The sequence below is a fragment of the Lepisma saccharinum genome, chromosome 11 (assembly GCF_977018435.1).
Source record: "Lepisma saccharinum chromosome 11, izLepSacc3.1, whole genome shotgun sequence".
Classification (NCBI taxonomy): Eukaryota; Metazoa; Arthropoda; class Insecta; order Zygentoma; family Lepismatidae; genus Lepisma; species Lepisma saccharinum.
The window spans coordinates 66217203-66241737 of NC_139239.1; the positions used below are offsets into that span (position 1 = coordinate 66217203).

At 32.5% G+C, this 24535-nt stretch overlaps 1 protein-coding gene across 1 annotated transcript in view; it reads right to left on the bottom strand.

Moving 5' to 3' along the window:
• Window positions 1-12942: 12942 nt before the first annotated feature.
• LOC145994877 (vesicular acetylcholine transporter-like) overlaps window positions 12943-24535 on the bottom strand; it is a 201558-nt gene continuing 189965 nt past the window's right edge. Inside the window, exons 11-12 of the mRNA XM_083131317.1 lie at window positions 20855-21055; window positions 12943-14321 (exon numbers count right to left, since the gene is read on the bottom strand). Coding sequence (XP_082987443.1) covers window positions 14115-14321; window positions 20855-21055 — 408 coding nt within the window. The 3' untranslated portion in view covers window positions 12943-14114. The remainder of the gene's footprint in view (window positions 14322-20854; window positions 21056-24535) is intronic.

Sequence of the window (24535 nt, forward strand, 5' to 3'; positions counted from 1 at the left end):
AACATACAGTACCTAATATCGACAATTAAATACAGTTCTAACAGTTTCAACATATTATATTTATATATATATATATTTTTACAACATTACCAAATTTGTGTATATGTATATCTGTCTACATTAGTTTACACTAATAACATTCATAATCTGGAACTTGTCCACATGAACAATGAAAACTTGTATAATATATACAAAGGTGTGTGTGTGTCCAGATCTATGCATACACAATTGAGTCTCATATGGCTTGGATTTACACCTAAATCTTGTATTATGTAAGTTTTAAAGTATTAATATAAGCAAAATATTTAATATATAAAAGAAATTAAAAATGAATTAGTATTGCAATAAATTTGCAACATAAAGAACTACCATATATTGAGCTATATCTTTTACTTACACATTGTTTGTCAGCAAATAATAAATTATTCCAAATAATCTTGTGCAATTTATATAAATAAGGAACGTAATTAAACTGTAATTAAGTTAGGATTTGTTTATTCTTCACAATATTTCTTTCAGTAATATTTATTTGCAACCTTCTGTAGATGCCATATATTGGTGTCATAAGTTTTCTCTCAATTCAGTGAAAAAAAGAAATCTTTTCCAGTTAAAATTTGAATTTAAAATTACAATTTTCACCTTTTTTTCACAATTAATGAAGTTACAAATAAAAATCACAATAACATTCTAATTACACATTTAATCACACCGTTCACACAAACATGTTTTACTTACACCATGCAAAAAAATTATACTTTGAACCATGAATAATATATCTGACAACACACAAACAATAGCAAAGTCATTTCAGTATTAAATCAGTAATGAATATTATTTTATTTATTTCACACCCATTAAGCAAAATAAATGCAATATGTAACAAATATAAGTAATAAAATATCTAACATTTATATTAACCTTAAATTGTTTCTAGAAATACATTTAATGTAATTTTTTTAAAAAAAATCTTTCAGGGAAACATAAGAAACACATTTATTTATTAAACTATGTTTGAATATAAGTTTGCACTATTTCAGTAGATTTATCTTAGAATATATATCATTTTTGAAGTGGGATTTGCATTGGAATAGGCGTACAGAATTAATTATTTGATATGAGAAACCAATTTATAATGGTGTGTGGTGTGTGAATCTGTATGTATGAATGACAAAGCAAACAAATCTTTAATTTCATCCTTATATTTCAAGAGCTGAAATTCTTATCTACTCATGATAAAGAAAGAAAGGAAAAATAGAAATTACTTTGCACTTGGAGTGTCATTTGTTAAATGCTTTGGCTCACCATAGGCATGCAACACTACACACCATAAACCAATGTCACTATAAGGTTAAGAATCATACACAAGGAAGGAAATTATTAAAGAGGTCTTAATGTTAAGAAATTGAGAAGAATAAGGAACTTCATTATGCATATTAGTAATCTTTATCAGGGTAGCAATTTGTTGCTTTATATTATACATGCATGTGTGTGTGTGTGTGTGAATGTGACAAATGAAACCAGTATGAGATAATTTTATAAAATTGAGTGAAACAAAATTTAACAGTTCAACTAAACATGCTTTGTTTATGTTTAAAAAAAACCCTCTCCTGTGTTTAGATTTGTTTTCCTTATATTTTCAATTATTTCCTATTAAGGAATAATATGTATTGACGTTTTTTAAGCACAGGTGTGTCATTTCTTCAGTACTGGTTTTTGTTCTGAAGGATTACAAATCTTTATAAAATAGTTTTATGTTTTAAGTCTGAAGATAGTTGAGAAGATTATAAGTTCTAATGGGACAATATTTTTAATGAAAAAATAATTGTACTTTACGATATTAATTAAAAATATATTTTATTGTAATAATGTAAAAAGATATTCACAATAATATATCCGTCATTAATACTGGTGCTATGTCATGAATTGTGGCATCATGCATAAAGTTGAAAACTGAAATAAAGTGAGTATAATATTCACATATTACTTATTAGGCAGTGACAAAACGTTTGGTAAAGATTGAGAATTCCCACATTTCAAATTAGATTATGTACAACAATATGCAAATAAAATTTACACGTGTACATTTAACTTTTCACACTGTATCTTCATATGAAATTTCAAATATACATTTATTTTTTCATTGCACCATGTCATTTAATAGATGCCATGACTTTATTGTTGTAAGCAGTCCTTCATTTATTCATGGCATATAATGCAATGAAATACTGAACAGAGATTTTTTTAATCTGTAAGTCAGCAAACACAAGGTTATTTATAAACACAACAACTTTATTAACTTATTTTCATCAGAAATGCAAAAATGTATATATAATGAATTATAACAATTATGCTAATACAAGGAACATAAATGACTATGTACAATGTAAATCTTTTGGTTTAAATTTGTAAAATTAGATTTTATTATTTGTCTTTTACTCAAGATTTGGTGAAACATGACAAAAAAATTACATAAATTGGTATAATTGACAACCTAAGGAAATGCAATTAATTTGTTTTTAAAGTGCTGAAATAATTCATAGAATTCTCTTAAAATTTGATCTCTTAAAGAATAAATCAGTACCCTTTAAAAAGAAAACTGAAAAATTATGATATTCACTTTTCAAATGTTATATTCAGAGCAAACTTTGTAAAAGAAAGCAGAAGCTATGAATAGGAGTCAATGAAGCTAATATTTTTGAATTTGTGAATGCTTCATCAATAAAAGTCAATTCAAGTAGTAGAATGAGTGATATAATTTCACCAATATCATTCTCTTGAGGAGAATGTTAGGAGCTATCTTGGTGTATATTCATTTTAGGCATTTGGTTATCTCTTAGTTGTGAGTTTGAGGCTTTAGTCATGGGGAGATGAGGGATAATCACCCCCCCCCTTCTCCATGCCAATTTTTGGCATTTGGGAGGGAAATTATATTTTAAGTAATATCCTGATGATTGAAGGGTAGTTTTAATGTATCCCATTCCACTGTCACTTGAAATTTTTCAAATACCACACTGGATATTGTTAATGGCTACAAATTTGCATATGTGTATTATCAGTCTTACATTTCACTGCTGTTTACCAACATACCGGTTGTAACAATAACACATATTCATAAAATATGAATTTATTAGTTTTTCCGTTAAATAAAAACTTAGCATTTCCATTAATTGGTTATATTTTACAGCAAGGATTTTCCAAAAAGGAGATATTTTGTAATACATTCCTCACAGAAAGCTTGGAATATTGTTATATTAGGCACAACAAGTTTGGAATAGTATGTATTATATTAGGCAATAGGTGATAGGCACGGTGGCATATGTCGACGAAAAGACGAAACCGTTCACCAGACAGATACAATGTGCTGTTGCATTCCAAGGCCGTCTATCACCTATAATGTCTTATGCAACAATATTCCAAACTTTTTGTGAGGGGTGTATTAAAAATTTAATAACTTAAAACAGATTTCTTTAAAAGATTTATGCAAATTTTTCCTTGCACACACTAGAAATTCATTTACACTGCATTTAATGCATAGAACACTCACTGTACAATTATACACTATATGTAATTTTGGGGTTGAAGAACATATACCACTGGAGAAAGTGAATAGTTAAAATTTTCTAGTAGCACTAAGTCTGAAGAGGTAACTTTTATAATTTGTAATTTAGTGAATTTGTGTGGCCTAAATATAGCTTAAAATTTTTCATCTTTGTAATTATGTTCTAATCAAATAACAAGGACACTAGGAAAGTGGTGAACATATCTGATGTAACACGTAAGTAATGTACATAACAATAAGGTGGGTTATTCATTATTTTATGATTACAGTCAGATGCGTAACTTGGCAGTAAAATTGTTAGATTTATTTAAATTTACAAGATAGCGATAGCTACTTTTGTTAATGTCCTGAGACCGACATTTACAATATTTACAATTTTTCTATGATTTGGGGAATATATTGCACGTAATTTTGTGCGAGTTACTCACTTTAGGCATAAAACCCTTGCCAACCATAAGAATATGTAAATAGTTAAGGTATGCTGCTTTTACTCACTCGAAATATGATTCAATGAACATAATAGTGGGAAGTACTTCACACTTTCCACTGTAAGTAACATTTTTAATGCTGTAACTTTTTATATTTTTTCTTGTTAATTTTTTTAGCTCTTATTATGTTCCTTGGTAAATATGTAGGTCAATATGAAAAAATAATTGAATTTCACATTCAAGTGACAGTTGACACGCAACATGCCATGCTGACCTCTGCAGCACAGTGGTTATGACACCATGGATCCCAGTTACAAATCCCAACCTGGGCATGCAGGTCCATAGCCAGAATTTTATTTATAACCCACCTTATTGTTATGTACATTACTTACCTGTTACATCAGATATGTTCACCACTTTCCTAGTGTCATTGTTATCAGCAGCTGCCATCTAACATGAAAAAGTGGGGGCAGGGGGTAGAAGCCCAGAAGATGAATTTCTCAGTATGTTACAACTTATTATACAAGATGTTTAATCCTGATAAAGAAGTAAAAATAATTACCACTATACATGTAGGATTTTGGTGGGGGGACTTCAGCTCCCAGATCCCTCTCCCTGGCTACGTGCCTCATGGGTGTTCTTTGTGAGTGTCCATTCATCAATTTCATCATACCATCACTCATCCTCATCTTCGTGATTAGCCAAAAGTGGCATGTCACCTCAAGAGACGAACCTTAATTAATAAATGCAAGCTTTCACACCACAGTGAAGTGACATACTTCACAAGTTGTGAGGTGTCACTCTGATCATACCTTGATCTGTGTGTCACACACTTGTGGTGTTTTCTGATGGAAAGTTTCACTTGCTTCTATCATGTCAAACCTACATGTTGTGTGAAATCTCCTGTAGGTGGAAGGATTGAATGTTTATACTGTATTAGTTACCTGCACAGACTTACGCACACAGACTACCACAGTCAAACCTCCTGTAGAAATTCTCAGGCAACAGAGCCAGGAAAAAATAATTTAAAATTTGGACGGAGATTAAGAAGAATGAGCATTTACATTGCAGATGTATCTGAACATATACTTAAACAGTAGGTAACTAGAAATGTACTGTACATGAGGAATGACTGTTTATATATACATTGAGCATTTGGGCATTTGCTTTTGACATTATGTGCCTAATGTAATTTTTTTCACTAATCTACAATTGGACAAGTTTCTGTGTGGGCACCCCCTTAACACCATTATGTGTGTTAAGTGAGACTAATTGTTGAAAAAGTGTTTTAACACATACTTTGAAAGTATTGCATGCATGCACATGTATTCATTCACACATTATATACACAACCATATACACACACATGGTCTTGTTATATTCCTTTCACAAACTCCTGTTTTTCTTCAGACAGACGAAAACATAGATCATGACACAAAAACATTTGCTAATGTATAGTGTTAGCTAGAAATGGCCAAATCCAGATTTGTAAATTGACATAGACAGTATCCCAAGACTTTGTAGTATGTATACAAGTAGAGTTTAAAATGCATTGTTACAGTTTGCCTTTTTTTAACTCTGCAAAAAATAATATATTTTCATTTTTTTATGAAATAAAAAGTATTGTATGCACATAGTTTTATAATACCATTGTTTTATTATTTTGGAATTTGAAAAGCTGAAATTTGGATGATAAGAAAGTTTATTTGAATTTTCCATATTTCACTGAAAGCATGTGTAAGCTTGTAAAACTTTGTTATGTCTGTTAGATCACGCAAAAACATGCAGATTAATTTCCTTACTTACTTACACTTACGTGTGTGTGCATATATGTGTGTATTTTACATCTGGTACATTTCTTCAATCAATTATTAAATTGCATATTATCAAATTGAGGTCTTACTTATGTCACTACAAAATGTGATCTTTCATTTTTAGTAGGGATGGACTGATAACCAATACTGATAAATCACCAATATAAAATATAATGATACCGAGAGTTGATTCTATTCAATAGAAAAGTATTTTTATCTTTAAGAATACACACACACATGTATGTAGTAACCACGTGACTGTAATTGGTTTTGCTTTAGAAAAGAAATTACAAAATCAGCATGTATGAATTATTTTATAATTTTATTCATTAAAATAATAACAAAATAGCAGAATTTAGCAGGCTATTATTATAGATATATATCGGTAATTTTATCGGTTTCAAAAAATATTTTTTTTATATTAGAGACTATCTGGTATTGTCAATGGTATTGGTTTCAAATTTTCAGTTTGGTTACTTTATCTCCCCCGGCCCCCTTCCCGATTACATCAGAGACTGATGCAATTAGTTGAAACAAAATCTCACATTTAAAATATTATGGCAAGATTTCTTGTCTATTAGATATTACTTTGTATTGACCATTAAGGAAAATCAATTTTATAAAAATCTACTTGTACACACATTTCACAACAGTTTATACAAGACACATCTGAGAATCCGGCTAATGCTTCCGTACATCTTTTTAACTTATCAATATGTGACTTTCAATTCGTGGTTTGTGAGGTAATTCCAGAATCTATTCTGTCAGAGCCAGCTTTGCATAGAAATGTTGTTGGTGATCTAGATTTCTGGGCCATCTGTAGCAGTAGCTAGCATTAAGATGATTGAAGCATATACAAGAGACAGACACAAGCTCAGTTTGGTTAGTAATGGACGTTTTATCCATGCTACCTACATGGCGACAAAATCTACTTCTGTATATTGCTAATACACGCACTGTAGTACTATGTACAATGATATCTACACAATAAATCAAAAGAAACATTTTTTACAGATTCAGATAAAATTTTACAAGTAACATTAGTGTGATCAACAACGACTATCCAAAAACTCTTATATTACAGCCATATTAAAATTTTTTATAGGCAAGAAAATTTTAGCTTTTGAGACATATTCTGTACATGTTTTGAGTATGTAAATGATAAACATTCAACAATCATGTCATATAATTGCGAACATGTCAAATGAAAACAAACACTTACATTATACATAATCAGTTTCTTTACACACAAAATTCAACATCTTTTCCTAATTTCATGTATGTTAATTGTATATTCATACACTCGTAATAATATCAACATATGGCTCATAACTCGCAACAAAATCATTGAACAAATGTAATGAACAAAGAAGAAAATTTATCTAATTCATATGTACATTATTAAAAAGATAATTAGCCGGATCCTGTGGCCGAGTGGTTAGCACATCGTGCTGCGACGCCAAGGGTCCCGGGTTCGAATCCCACTTGGGCTTGGTTGTTGTGAATGTCCATTCATCAATTTCATCATTTCATCACTTCATCACTCATCCCCATCTTCGCAAATTAGCCAAGAGGCACAAAACATGAAGTAAAATAAATGAAATCAATCAATCAATCAATAAAAAGATAATTAGATCTGTGCTATTTAAAAGAAAAATGGGAAATATGAACAACAAAGAAGTATTGTGAACAATTCCTTTTGTAAATCTGAATATTAGATTAGTTAATTTTTATCTTACATCTATTTTGGGTGAGTGTTTATGAATCAAGCATAGAAATCAGATATAAAAAATAGTTTTATAATAATTTTATTTAGATTCTATAGTGATAAATTATTTATTTACATAGATTGTTTCATTCATAAATTCTATTGATGTGTAAGAGTATCTTGAATATTGCTATATAATTGCCAGATAAAGCATGGCGTATTTTTCAAAGAAAAAGTACATAAAATTTCTTGTAATTTTTGTACAATAAGCATGTAGTGAGCATATGTGAGCATATGCAATCAGCTCTGTTCCTGGTAATTTTATTATTTTTTAAAATTTAATATCAATGCGTCTGAATAAGTGTTTCTAAAGTTACTAATGTTTCATTTGTATTGTGACATATTGACTATTTTTACATTTGAGATGTTGTGAACTGTAACATTCTCACATAATTAAAGTAAAAAATCATCAAATAAACAATACAGAAATATTGATTTGAATTTGAAGGACTGCAAGATAAATTTTCCTACTTGCCTAGATGTTCACAATACTTTTAAATAAGTTGATGCATTAGAATCTTAATTGACATGAGCTCATTAGGATATCTTTCATTGAGTCTGTTCATATAATTTTGGTAGTATAATCTTAAAAGCACATTCAGATTTCCAAATGGTTATAAATCCTGGAAAAGCCCAAGAATTCAACTTTTCAGTGAAATAGTCATGGAAAAGCCAGGAAATCTAATCTATGAGTGGAAAAAGTCATGGAAAAGTCAGAAAATTTAATCTATGAGTGGGTCCTAGTTTTGATATCCGGCAAAGAGACATAGTGTCTCGGATCTCACTTTAATGTGTAGGTCCAGTACTGATTAGCTTATATGAGCATAAAAGTAGACCTAAAACTCAAAACGCATGAGTGAAAAAATAATGAAAAAATAGGGAATTTAACCTACGAGTGAAAAGTCATGGAACAGTCAAGGAATTTAACCTCCATTTCGAAAAAGTTATGGAAAAATCAAGGAATTTAACCTACGAGTGAAAAAAGACTTGGAATTTCATAAAAATTGTCAAAAACCTGGAAAAAACTGATACGTAATATAAAATGTCATTGTTGTGCATTTGTTGAACAGGAATTTTTCATGTATTTGTAAAGATTGCTTTCCTACAACCATGTTTTGTATTTGAAGGGAAATACTTTAAGAAATGTCCTCTCTTGCATCTGAAACCAGTATTCGTATTTCCATTCTCAAAACATATTGTAAGTGTAGTTATGAGTTAAAGTATTACAAAGTGATCTGGAAATTTGTTTCAAATGCCCAAAAAAGTTGGAGAGTTGTATTTTGAAAAATGAGTGGGATTCCTGCCGTCCAGCATATAATTAAAATCTCTGTAAAAGACTGGTTAGAATAATGTGCTACAAAGCTGATGTCCAGCCCCCCCTGTTATGGTGTATTTCACAGAGCCTCACTCTTCCAATATATGTCAAGGAAATATAAATTTGAACAAGAATCATAAAGCATGAAAAAAGAGGAGAAGAGAAGGATACATTTTTGAAAAGAAAGATGCTTTCGAAGAATTGTTTCTACATTTAAATACCATTCAACAATGCCTGAATTGAGCGAAAGGGTTAATCTCAACTAGCAAAAGTTATCAAGAAAAGTTGTTTGTCTAGTATCAGATTTTGTCAGTGATTCATTACAAAAATGTTTTTTAAGTGTAGAATTTTTATTGGAAATTGAAATCATGTGGGTAGGCTTGTGAGAACTTGATGGGGGTCCTAGGTTCGTATATTCCATAAGGCATGGATGTATCATGGTAAGTTTTCCTCCTCATTTATGCATCTAATCACTATTCATCCTCATCATTTTCTTTAATCTCCAGAGTTAGAAAAGCAAGTAAAATAATCACAATAGAAAGAAATGAAATTGTTAAAAGAAGAAAGTGAGAATTATAACTCAAGATTTTAAAACCAAAATGGCAAGAAATCTGAATCGCACATGTTTTTACGCTATTGCAAACAGTAAACCCTGAAGTGTAAGATTTGTTCCAAAGCTATTAGTTAGAAACTTGAGTCTAAACTTGCTAGACTTATGAGTTAGTTTAGTATAAGTCTTGATGAATGCTTAGATTAAAATTTGATTATCTGTCACATTAAACATACTGTAGATGATAGGGTGCAAGCGATGCACAAACCTTGCCTAACGCCCACATAAGTTCAACAACTGGTTGACAGGGAGGTCATGTACCTCCCTGGTATATAAGTACGTGGAGCAATTACGTGGGCCTCTCTTTTGTAAGTTCTCTCATAGCTCTCACATACACAGCCAATAGTGGTCATAGTGTTCCAGGACTTCCCAGTGCTCGGCAGAGCATCTAAAAGTTAGGTAAGGTGACTGAGTGACGGTGTGCCTTCCGTCTACAGTCCTTTACCATCCATTTGATCTAATTAAAACACACGTGGAGAGAGTTTGTGATTTCCTGCTTGCCTTATCCCGGTACCATCTCTGCTCTCCCAGAGGATTTGCAGTTAGTGGAGCTACAGGATGCAACGACCCAGCATTGTCTTGTCCTATAGCGGACACCATTCCTTCAGGGAGAAGAGGGACTAACTGGTGGAGGTGCCGGGTACTGGGAAGAGCTGAAACACTATAACCACTAGTAGTCATAGTGGTTCACTACTATAGTCATATCTTGAAAATATGATTTTCATCCCAACAAAAAGCGTTTACCAACAATGCCATGTTATGAAACACATAGCTAAAATTTTGAAATGCATAACGTTCATTGCAACAATTCAATAAACTTGTATTTTGGGAGAAGTTGGAAACTATTTACAGCTGTTTAGTGGTCAGAAATTGGCATTGATTTGAAAAACCTAAGTAATACATTAATTTGTAGGTGTAGTAAATTCCATAGTATGGTTCAATTATGATTATTGATCTTGTTATGTCCAGTTTCACCAACCACAAATATATAAATATAAATTACTTGCAACAAGTGCAACAACAATACAAACAATATGCACTTAATATAATGACTGTTATAATGTAACATCTTTTCATTGCAAATACAACAATACATGCAAAAATTCACTCTGAAATTTTCAGATTGAAATGATGATCACAATATTATTCAATAATAAATAGGAAGGAACTTAAGATTAAACATTCCTCAGTAGATAAGATATGTATGTACATAGATTTTCTTATTTAGGTATAACAATTGGGAACAATTTTTAAAATCTAATATCATACTGTTTCAGAATAAGAAACATGTGTGTACATTATCCCCATGTCTATTTGGCATTATATTAATGTTGGTAGCCTCTACCTCAATTCATAATGGAAAACACCAGGTTAATGTAATGTCATCAAATAAATAGACATGCATGTAAATCATATAACTACATGTTTCACATGGATTAATAGTTCACACTACCATTTCTCAAAGCATGAGTTAGTATGATGTTATATTTTCAATATTTTTATATTCTAACTTTGTTGGTAAAATCAGTAGTATAAAACAAGGAGAGTTTCAGCAGTGATGGTATATTGTTAGTGGCAAACTAAAGTGTTAAAATATAATTACTGAGTGATCGATATGGCGGTTTGACAAAGCATATCAAATTTATTATAAATTTTTGCCTATTTTTGAACGAAATAAATTATGATTGATTATGTTATATCTAAAGATTTTTGTTTGGCAGAGGAATATAATATATTCTAGACAACTTTTACTACTCCATTCCATTTACAACTTTGGAATAATTATTGATGTATTGAAGATCCAGAATTTGCCTTGTTGAAACTCTCAACTTCAGTTACTTTTCATAAAATATTGTGCTTCATTTTCTCAGAATGATTTCTGCATTATAACAAAAATAATATAACTCTAACAGTATATTGAAACAACTCCAGATACTAACATTACAATAATACATGTTAAAAACCACACAAAACAAATAAACAACAGCACAATAAGAGACACTAAAAAGTTTGTCCAAGCTTTCGACTCCATCCCACTTATTTCTCGCTGTCTAACAATCAGCCGTGATGATGACTCCGGGATGGACAGATTTTTAAAGTGTCTTTTATTGTGTTGTTTATTAGTTTTGTGTGTTTTCTTAGCAAGAATGTTGCTGACACATGACATAAGAAGTTTTTAAATGTCATGTTACAATTATACTTAACACTCAACACTCCTCACAATGAATAAGCATAAACACATCAGTTGGAAATGAGGATTTCACTTCATGCCCATGAATTATTTATGTTGTATTTTTTTTAAAAAAAAGATACTTGTTTTTGTATTATTAATGCCAATATATTGGTAATGAAAAGTTCTCACCTTGACATACTCTTGATATTTCGCACCCGATATTTTGTAACGCTCATGTCTCTTCTGGATCGAAGAGTTTTTTAACAGGTGTTTGGAATGGGGAGGATATAGTGTGGTACACCACTCATTCACACAGCCATCACTATGCACCTAGTATTATCACATCCTTTGCATTTCAAATATATATTAGAATCCCTCTTCACTCCAGAAGAAGAGATGTGGGCCTTGGAAAATATCAAGAATACATCAAAGTAATTTTTTAAACTTATTATTTAAAAATAGAATACTTTGATATAACACAATGAATAATAATTCCTTGTAAAGAATGTTCTTATATGGCAATTTGCACATGTATGATTCTTATGCAGGATTAAAATTTATTGTATTAGTCAAGTTTAAAAATTCTACTGAAAAAGGTCCAAATCCAGGTAAGGAATTTTATATTTTGAGGTGGCATGTGTGTTGTTAACTTTTAAGATTCTGTGGTAACACGAAAACCAAAATTATTTTTTTACAATTTAGTTGACATTAATGTCTTAGAATTAAGTGAATTAGCTATTTTTCACTGTTAAATGTATAAACAGCACATTGATTGTTTTTTTAACAGGTAACTTTCATAAACTCATTTACATCATCAGACTCTGGTTGGAAGGTAAAAAACATGCATTGTCATTACATAGCTTGCTGAATCAGTTCTAAGTTAAACTAAGTTAAATGTTACATATTTGTAAATATTGTGGTACTTTATACGAATCACAGCAAAATCTGTGTATTAATTTTGTGCATTTTGATAACAAGTTTCATTTAAGTACATTTGTGTGTTTGAGCTTAAACAGAAATTAACACAAACATGAAAACAATATCTGTTGTAGTTTGTTTAAATGTAAGGCAGTTGACTAAAAATGTGAACACTCTGTTATCTTGACAAGAAAATTGTCTAAATATGCATATAATTTACTTTCATATCAGCTTGTGCGCACTTAAGGATAACTCTTGCAACCAGAAATGTCATTAGTTTGTCTTTTAAAATAAACTATAAAATACAGTACCCCCCCACTCCCACCCTCCTCATATATATATATATATATATGGATTCGGTTTCCAAAGTTTCAGTTACCCACAGTTCACTTCCATTCATGAGGCAGTGAACATGCAAAAATTATTGTTTTTGTTTTGTTGTAGCACATCTGACTGCTGAAGTTGTATCTACAGTGTTTGTTTAGATGGAAAAGGTGTTTCAAGTCCCTTATTGTGTATAATTTATGTATGTGAAAAATAACTGTGCATAAGATTTTAATACACTTATCTTTTTATCTCAGTTTTGGGTATCTGTGGTAGATCATGGAATGTATCACCTGTGGGGAAAGGGAAGCTATACAGCTTTGAAGAGAAACGCAAAAGTAAAATCAATAATAATCAGAAGAATATTAAAACATACCCAAGTATTATTAACATTATTTGGGGAAATAAATAATTAATAATTCTGAACTTTTATAACATGTCTTTCATAGCCAGTACTGTATGTTTTGTTACTTTGTTTCTTTGTTATTTATTTACCCATAAATCCTTTTTCTAGTACTGTCCTCAGTTATGTGTAGTAACACTTTAAAATTCTTTGTTCCATGTAGCATATTTTAAAAATATTTATAAAAGAGTGCAATTAATTAAGTATGTCTACTAAAATTTTATGGACTTGTCATCGAGTTTAACTGTTTATACTCTCGATTTAGGTAAATGTCGATATGTTTTAAATAAGGCGTTATGGTAATACTTTCATTCCTTTTTTAAGTTTATATTTTATCAATAACTTAAACAAAAAGTTTTAACTGATCTTGATTACCACTTCTTAATGATATCGTCATAATACTCCTTGTTCAATGCATTATACATTCATTATTATTCATTTTGTGATCTTCCTTAAAGTAAAATAGTATGCATATATACATATATAGAGGTTCTTTTATGCAATAAGGCAGGTTTTTCTTATAAAATATCCATAGGCGTTCTATCCAGAACATCTTTTATACATCTGAAAATACTAACTGCATTTAAACTTCTGCATAAATATACAACATGACTCGTCAACTAGATTACAGTGATATGGTTGCAGGAACACAAAATACCTGCACAAAGGTTTAACATGCAATCCACAACCATTCATTTCCAACAATAACCTGATTCTTTGGTCACATTCAAACCTGATATGTTTCAATGATATGTTTTGTTACTTTTTTCTAAAACCTTTGCTTGCTCCAAAAGTAGGATATTTATTTCTTTCTCTTTTGCAACAGCTGTTGCATGCTATGCAAGCTATATTCAAGGCTCCGAGAAAATTTCCATGTGCTTGTCCATTCGCAGGAATGAAATGCGGAAAGACAAAATACAATTGACTCTTTATGGGGATTGTAGGAAGCACCATAACCATCAGGAACAACGGGGCCATAACCCATGAAGCTGTCGGAAGATGTAGGCACCTGGAAAAAGTTGAGACATTTACTAACAGTTAAGTGTTAGAGAGTTATGGTGAAAAGTCGCCATTGGTGTGTATGAAATATGTATCCGCAGTGGACATCTACTATTTGTGAAGATATTCTGAGAGTTATCTATCAGGTGAGTTCCAAGAAAGTGTCTGAGCATTATAGTTTTAAGATTATTCTCATCCTATGATGAAGATGTGTGAGAGTATGTATAAGCTGAACACTTTCTTGAATGTTTGCATAATGACTAGAGCTCGGAAGTTGAGGAAAAATATTTTTTTCCCTAGTGTCCGAAGACGAGGCCCAACATAATATATGTTGATTTTGGGTCATTGTAGGCCAGAAAAAGGTTGGTTTTATTTGTCATTTTTTGCCCTTTTCAGCATTTTTTGGCTTATTGGTCATTTTTGAATTCTTTTTTGCAACTTCACCTTTTTTCGACTATGTTTTTACTGCCCATTCTCAATTCGAATCATCATCAGTTCATCACCTCTTAAACATCCTTTCTGTAGTAAAGAAATAAAAAAATAAATAAATAAATAAGTATATTTGAACCATCCCTGAAACAAGAGAAAAACATTTTTAGGCGACTGAAGCAGGTACGGTACAAGGTCCTTTAACCGTAACTTGTCGGGAAGGTCACGCTGTAAGTGGCAACTTCCTCTTGTTTTGAATTTTGTATTTTTTTTATTCATTAAATATGTAAATAAAACTGAAGTTATTAATTAATTTGGATCACACATATACGTCCTTTTTCTGTTTTTAGGTTCATTTTTTTATATTTTTAGGTCTTTTTATAGATTTTTTTTTTGGCAATTTATAGGTCTTCATCTTCCGAGCCCTAATAATGACCATTCCACAATATGAAGAATGTATGAAATTATGATGTTTCTACTCCATTTCCAGGACCTTCCTTAGCTTTTTGTCTGAGCATTATAGTTTAACATTATTCTCATCTTGTGATGAAGATGTGTGAGAGTGATATAAGCTGAACACTTCCTTGAATGTTGACATACTGACCATTCCACAATATTAAAAAAAAAAATGTGAAAAATGTATGAAATTATGATATTTTGACTCCATTTCCAGGACTTTTCTCAGGTTTTAAACATTAAAAAATCTCATCCAAAAGGTTAAAATAGGAAGGTTAGAGATCAAATTCTTCGGTTTGTTGCCTATCTCTAATCTTTCTATTTTAACACTTTAAAACACTGTACCTTTTAACCAATTTGGAAAGTATTTTTTAATGTTTTATATTTGAATTTGAATTTTTTTTCTTCCATTGACCCTTGTTTAAAAGGGCATGGAAAACGTCAAGATACATAATGAAATAATAATTAGTTAAGTACATCATAACAAAAAAGAAGAAACATTGTGAAGTACATTACATCACTACACCAAAGTAAAAATGAAAAAATACACTTCATTACACTACAATAAAAATAAAAAACACATTATCATTGTTGCATGATTGAAATAAGAATACAATTAAAATACATATATTTTAGTACATTGGCCTTGTATTGTCTTGTTCCATGAATTTGATAAATTTTGTTCCAATATCTTTGAAAAAGCAGATGTTAGGGAGATAGGTCTGTAGTTCTCAATGTCTGTTGCAGCTCCTTTTTTGAATATGGGTATCACTGTGCTGTGTTTTAGAACTTTGGGGAATGTACCAAATTTTATTGAATTGTTAACTGCATACAGCAGGGGTTCTAAAATAGATTCTGAGCAGGATTTAATAAGTTCAGCTGACCATTCATCAGGTCCGTGTCATTTTTTGTTTTTTAAACCTTGTATAACTTTTTTTAACTCATTAGCACTTACTTCTGGGATATATATACTGTTTGGCTGATATTTCTCGATTGGGATCTCTAGTGTTTTGTCATTATTTTCATTCTCTCTGTTTGTGTTGGTTAAGTTTATAAAATATTCGTTGAATAAGTTACATATGATATTCGGGTCAATTACTTCAGTGTCATCCTTGATGACTTTTATGTTTGCTTTATCATTGTTTGTGTTTGATACAGGGTTATTGTTTACTATTTTCCAAATGGCTTTTTGTTTATTAACAGACTTTTTTATTTGTTTACTGAAAATATTTGATTTTTGATTCTTTATGGCTTTCTTGAATAGTTTTTTTTACATTTTTGTACTTTTCCTGGTGCTTAGTGTCTTTTGTAATTCTAAATTTTTCATATTCTATTTTCATATTACTTTTCAAAAGTATAATTTCTTCTGTTAGTGGCACTTTCTTCTTATTAGGGTATATTCTTTTTGTTGTTTTGGGACAAGCTACATTTAAATAATATGTTAAGTGGCTTATTAGCAATTCCCAGATATCATTCGTGTCAGTTAGTTGGTAAAGGTCTATCCAATTTTCCTGATGTAAGAGGTATTTAAGATAATCTATATTTTGCTCACATGTATCCCTACATTCTATTGTGTAACTTTTTGAGTATTCTAACCTTTCCCTTGTATTGTAATTTTTTGAGACGTGTGGTCAGAGATAAGCGTATGTAGGACTTCAGCTTTAATGTGATTTGATTATATGTTTGTTATTACATGGTCAATCAGGGTTTCTGTACTTTCTGTTATTTGAGTTGGTTCTTGAATTATTTGAGTTAGGTTGTTTGACTTCAAGGTATCCAAGTATTGAGCACAGTTTGTGTCTTGTTTTAGAAGATCTATGTTTATATCTCCAACTATTAATAGTTTGTTATGTTTTTTTGGCAAATGGTTTAGCATGTTGTCCAAAACATTTACAAAGAGATTTATGTCACTGTTTGGTGATCTGTATACTGCTATAATCTTAAATGTATCTAATCCTATATTAAGCTCTACACCACTAACTTCTAGTATATTTTCCATGCAGTATTTGTCAAGGTTTAACACTTTTTTGATATTTTGTACACTATTTTTTATGAAGATCGCAGTGCCACCACTTTTTTGAATTGACCTGTGGTAGACTGCATGTAGATTGTAACCTGTAATTGTGCATAATTTATAATTTTCAGACCTGAGACCATGTTCAGTAACTACAAATATATCTGGTGTGCACTCACTTAGCATTATTTCCAGTTGGTCAATTTTGTTGGAAATGCTCTGTACATTGTTATGGAGAACAGTAATCGTTCCTTCTTGGTTTCGCAGGCTGTTTTTATTGGGGATTTGGTTATCATAAGTATGCTTATCACTTACCATAAAAAATCGTTTTTCAGTTTACTGGGTGTACACTTCTTCCATTGAGATGACCGTACATTTGGAGCATTCACTTTTTCACTACACTTTTCACTGCTATCTTCGGTGTCGTGACTGATTGTAGCACAATCCCTGTTTTCAGATTGTACTTCTACCATGGAAGAATGTGTTTCTTCCTCAATTTCCCTTTGGTTTATGCAATTCTCCTAACTTTCTTCACTTGATTTCCGCCCTTTCTCTTCCATGAAACCAATATCACTCACAGTTTTCATAGCAATGTCGCTTGCTTCTACACCCACCCTATCATTTTCCTTGCTGCTTTTGTTGTTTGTCTCAGTCAAAGTGTTCTGTGTTTTTCCCTTGTCGGATTCAGCTAGCGCTGCTCCACTTATCCACTTCCTTGTGTCAGTACACTTTTTCCAGCAGAGTGGGATGATTTGATTTTCCTGTGATTTTCTGTTAATAAGACCATGAATCATTTGACATACATACTGTTTTCCTTTGTGGTTCAAGTGCTGTCCATGTCTTGTATGATATTCTCTGCTCATGGTGTCAAGGTCGATTATGGTTACATTTTTGAAGTGTTTACAAGTGTTCTTCATCTGTTTATTTATTTTTTGTATTTCGATGTTTACACACGAGTGAGGGATGAGATCATATCTGTGGGGTATAGTAGTTACAATTACATTTGTATGAGTCAGTGAACCTAGTGAGTCACTTACTGCCATTATTGCATCGCTGCCCTGATTTGTCGCAATATCATTGGAGCCAGTGACTATAATAACATAGTCATTTGAGCTGAACCTCGAACAGTCCTTCCTTGCTGCTTCTAGTACATGTTTTGGACTTTGCCCCGGGTTTCACTGAACCATATATATTCATTGCTGGTAGAAAATCTTTCATATTAGTGGCCAGGTAGCGTCCATGGCTGTCGGCGAAGATCACTGCTTTGGGTCTCTTTTCTTTGATTTTCAGTTTTGTAGTACTTTGAACTTTCCCATCTCGAAGTGCATTGATTGGGTCTGTTGTATGCCTCTTTCTTCTTTCTTGGTATTTAAGCTCCCTACACTGATTGCTTGCACTTTCGATTTCACCAGGTTCATTGGTCAGTGCTGCAAAAGGGTTGGTATGCTCGAATGAATTATCCAAGCACTTTACTTTTGGGGCATTAGTGGATGGATAGTGCCGATCGAATAGAACTCTCCCATGTTTCACTACTTCACTCCAACTATCTTGCTTATTTGTCTCGCACAGATTTTGGGCAATCCTTCTTTCTTCTTCTACATCTCGAAAGTCCGATTTCAGAATGTCGATAATTTTTTCCTTTGACGCTAGTTCCAGTTTCAGACTCTCACACTCGAGGCGTAATGATTTACAGCTGTCACAATTCGGCATCCTGTTTTTTTTTTTAATAGGCCCTTTGCGGATGATTGTAAACTCTTCAAGGAGATCTCATCACATCATGACGTAACGATTCTTCAAAATGCTCTCACAGAACTTGTTAAGATGCATTTAAAACAGTTTAACTGCCTTCAAATGTTCAACAATGCATTAATTGAGCAAAGGGGAAGTGGTGTCATCAGTGGAATCTAGAATTAAACCCTGCTCTTTCCTTAATTTTCCCCTAAAAAAGAACAAAGTGGTGTTTGGTTATGCTATTGAAAACAATCCAATCCAAAAAGTTTCCACTCAAAAGGACCTAGGTATTATCATGGATGAAAAACTCGCTTTTAATTATCATATTATAGCTACCACTAAAAAAGCCTTGTCTTCTTGGGTCTTCTATACAGATTTAGTGAAATTCAAAACCCATTATCTCTTGCCTTATTCTTTAAATCTTTCATCTCTCCCATCCTTGAATACTGGCCTCAAAAACCAATTTTACCAGAATATATTCTGTTCTCAGTTTCTTTCTTGCCATTGTTCGCCATAGAATACCTTCTTTCCGTCATGTATCCAAATCAGACACCATGGCTGCTCTGAATATTCACTCTTGATCCTTTCGTCGTGATCTAGCTGACAAAATTTTTATACAAGATAATGAATGGCAAAATCAGAACTGATCTCCTAATCAGTAAATTTACACTTAGGGTACCCCAAAAGCAAACGTGCAACCTACAACTCTTCCACAACCCAACCACTAGGCTATCCCTCCTAAAACGCTCCTTGTTTTACAGGCCTCCAGAAATCTACAACAAACGTCCCCTGGATGTAGGTATTTTCCTTCCAGAAAGTAATTTTTGTACATTACTGACCAAGAACATGTAATCTATCTCATCTTGTTATTGTTTTTTTCTTTGTTATCTTTTGTTTCTACTTTATGTTGTTTCAGTGTAAAATGGCCAAATAAGACTGTATCTGAAACTCTGAGTAAATAAATAAATATAGAAATGAGACTGAAGCATATAATTTTTGGAATGAAAGTCACATTTCTTAAATATTCAAAATCTTACAAGGTGAATATGAGTGTAATGTTAGCTCTCAGATTTGCAGAATGTTTAATGATGAAGATGATAGTGGTGTAGTTCTGAAAAGCCCAGAATCTTCTACAGAAGGGATAATTTTGTTATGCTTTAAAATTTTATTCCTATTTATTTTGACTAGAGCTGAACCGATACCAACACTGATGTGTTGGGATCAGTCAGTACAAATGGTATGGAACCAGAAAGTGTCTGTTAGAATTTATTAACTGATACTAGCTGATGCTTTTATAGCGTTTTGGTCTTCTTTGAGGTCCACAAAATTGCCTTGCAACATTTTCACTAAATCTAATATTCCTAGAAACCATGCAAAAAACAAAATTTCCATTTATTTGCACCAGTACTGTGTGGGATACTGTATTTTGTGATTACATAACATGTATTTTAATTGAAAAGATTTTCTCGGGCAATCAGCCAGGTGATTTCCAGAAAGGCTTCCGAGCTTTCGAGAGCTAATGTCACTCCCACTCTCACTCTCATCACATCTCACGTTAGCTCTCGAAAGCTCGGAAGCCTTTCCGTAAATCACCTGGCTGATTGCCCGAGAAAACCTTTTCATTATTCGCTTCAAGAATTATGTATTTTAATATTCTGATGCAATTCTTGTATATTTTAAAGCAAAACTCTAGAAAATTGATGGAACACTTACCCACTAATATTAGTAAATATTGTGAACAACTTTTAAGTGTTACAATTTTCAGGCATGTTTCGCTATCAGTGAGTATCAGTAACCATTATAGACTCAGTCCTAATTTTGCCTTAAAAATGTCTATAACACACAGAAATGTTAATTATGTTGTTTGCTAAATGTCTGTAAATCAATGTGCACTATTAAGTAATTTATTATACCTGACTTGTAGAGAGAGCGAAATGATTAGCTATCTTGTAAGATTCATCTTGGAAAATTTCTAGCGATGTATGGCCAAGAGTTGCTGCCATTTCCCTCAGTCCTAACAAATGAATATCAATTCCTTCTCCTAAGATGTTCTGGATCATGATTTCTGTTTGTTTCTTCACAGCTGCATCAAAGAGCTCGATCTGCTTCTGTTCCTGTAATGAAATGCATGCATCATATTTTACAAAGAAGGCCAAGGTAAGCTCATTCTCAAATCTAATGTTTTAGGGATAATCTAATCACCATTGTTGTTTGATACAATTTTTTTAGTATAGTAGAAAAAAAGAAGTAAGGTGCTCCCCTGTGCTTTGCACCATGCTGGGAAGGCATATAGGGGGTTAGGGCCCCACACTTTCTTTATCATGGCTGAAGGTGGGGCTGATGTGATCAGCACCATGCCCCTGGCTGCCTTTACCCCCCCAGTTTCCTCCAGGTACCCACTTTATACGATGCTGGGTAGGCACCGGAGCTGCTTGAACAGGTGGAAAAAATCCTGGTTCTCCCCCATTGGGTATCGAACTCTGGTCTCTCACATGGTAGTCAGATGCCCTAATGACTGAAGTACTCTGGCTACCTTTTTTTTTAGTATAGAAAGTATTAAATTTTGTTTCCAGTACTATAAATTAAAACAAAACATATAATGAAACTCAGTTCTACTTTTCATTGCATGTTAAACATAAACATTATACCAAATTTAAGCATGATATTTCAGTTTAAAATGTTCCAAATTGTCTGCGTATGATAGTCAATCTTTGAAATATTATTATTAATAATAACTGTGGTTTTAGGGTGGCTAGACTTAATTACTCAATATTTCAATTTATTTCACATCAGTGAAAGCTAATGGAGGGGAGGGGTGTGGGTTCCTCTGTGTAAATATAAAGTAAAAGTTGTGTTTGCAAGTTTTTTGCAGATTTTCTTTACACATGAACTTTGCCTACAGAATGTGAATTTTCCATGAATTCATGTATTTTCTTTTCGAAATTCAAAATTTTCCTGCAAAGTTTGTATATTTTTCTCATATTACATGGCTTTTCTGTCTCATTAGATTATTCCTGTAAATGATCAGAGGAGGCATCCGGTCATCGGGAGATGCGGCGATGACAAAGCAAAATAATAAAAATATTGCTTTTTAAATATTTTAGGGAAGAAGAAAAAATAAATCAGAATATTCGCATATTTGAGTAAAATTAGTCAAGTAACACCATTAAACGGCTAGAAATATGCAAGAGATTCGCTAAGTTTACCGCATAGAAAGGAGAGCCCAGTTCTACACCCCGCTTCCCCCCGTGCCCAACCGTCCCGCTGCATTTCCGTTGAGTGCAATGGTGTCAGGCGGGCCAGCTCATCGCAGCAGGTCTGCGAATCCAAGGTCCTTCGACCGCTTTTCCCCCACTTTTGAAGGTCTGGTCATGAGAGACCTTATTTTTTCAGCCTCCTTGTTTACAAACACGGCAGGGTTTCTGTGACATCAAGATGAAACTTCTCAGAATGTCCAGCACTGTAAAGCATACAACGCTCATGTTTTTTTAAGAGAAAAACATATTGAAGAGCATCGCAATGCAACTTACACAAAATACATGATGAAAAGTAATGGTGCATAGAATAAAATATAATAAGCAAAAGCATAAATTTCCCCACGGTTAGTGCTAGAAATAACTGGAAAAAAAAGCAGTTCTGGATCCATTCTATTTTCTTCATAGTATTTCTTCTTATTTTTTTGGATCCTGCGGTTCAAATATTGATTTTTGGGGGAAAAAATGTTCTTGGTTTACAAAACACGAAGTACTTCTTGCTGTTTTGTGTTTACTAAGCTTACAAATGGCAAGATTGATCAAGATTTTTGTTCTCGAGGTGATAGACATACTTACTCAAAAAGAACCTTTTGCTTAACATATCTTACTTTCACACCAGGGATGGCCAAAAATATCAGGATTCCGGAAAATCTAAGAATCTCGATTCAAATATTCTACTACCCGGATTTCGGAAGAAGTTTAACAATTTTTCCATTTTTTTTTTTTTTAAGAATAGATTTAGCCATCTCTACTTCACACGTCATGTACGAACACTGTTATCATCATTATCAATGTAGGAATGCCCCCTCCCCCTTCCCCTTCCTGGGTTGAAAGATTGACCCCGACGTTTGGCAAGTCTTGCGATGACTACGCAAAAATGTCACGCTTTGCCACTGTAAATGATACATGTTTTGAAGGGTGGAACAAGCTATGCTCTACTTTTAACATTTCAAATTTGGTCCCGAATTTTTATGAGGAAATTGCGAGGACTAACAACAGAATGAAAAGAAGTAACAGTGAATAATAAAAGTGTTACAATAAGTTGCTATTATGTGCTAATATGTCTATATTACATCTAAGTTAGGGCTGATCTGATACACATGCCGATTACCAACCTCAGTGATTTGGGTACAGGAAAATATGAGTTGCAATTTATGATAGAGACTGATACTTTTGGACATTTTGTTCTTTTGCAGGGTCTGGTAAACAATTATCCTGGAAATTATGCAAAATTCTAGGTTTCCATTTATTTGGTGCCAGTATTGTGTGAAAAACTGGATTTTCTCATTACATAAAATGTATTTTAATATTCTGATGTCATTTTTTAAAATTTTTAAAGCAAAATTCAGTAATTTTATACATAGTTTTGGAGTGGAATTGTTACATGTAAATATTAACCAATATTTTGAACAACTTTAACTGCAATTTTCATGCATTGGTATTGGAATCAGCAAGGGAGCTTTCAGACTAAAGCAGCAAGTGTACACAACAAGAGATGTGTGATAAGGCCGGTTCACACTGAAGTGACAAGTGACATGGGTTCCTTCAGTCTACAGGGTGGCCCAAAAGTCCTGCACCATGATATTGCGGATGCACCCCGAGCAGGATGACCAAGTACATCAGCATTGGTGGAGGAAGCTATTCTGGCGAAGGTGTATTGAAGCCTGAAGAAATCAACATGCAGAACAAGGAAATGGTTACCAACATCCTGCAAGCAATTGACACATTCTTTTAGTCACAAGAACACGGTTTAACTAAAACACCAAATAATAAGTTCACATGAAGACTTGAAAGCCTTCACGTGATGCCTCTCAGCTATTGGGTAATATCTCTCTGTTAGTTCGTCAAATAAAAATCAAAGTTATGTTCTCACTAAGAGAAAGGAAGTATATTTTACTTCTTTGCACACTAAATACTTATGTGCCTAACATAAAATCCATTTCACTCAAAGAAATTTAACTTCTTATAATTCAACTTGATCACTCAATTCAAAAAAAACTCCAAGCCCGAACTCCAAAAACAAGACAAAACACAATTGTAATTTCCATGGTAACAGCTCTTAACAAGATAAGTATATACAGGTCAGTCACTATCCTGACATTTTCAGTGATAGGTAAATTACAGAAATAAAGATTGATAACAATAAACGTTTGTACAATGAGAAAGTTAATTATAAACAATAAATATTTGTACAAGAGAAAGGTAATTAATAACAATAAATATTGGTCCAAGGAGAAAGGACGTGTCACAATGAGTGGCCACCTACAGTTGTGTTTTGACAATTGTTGCTAACACATTGAACAATATTGTAATCCATCCTATGGTGAGGGACTTTTGGGC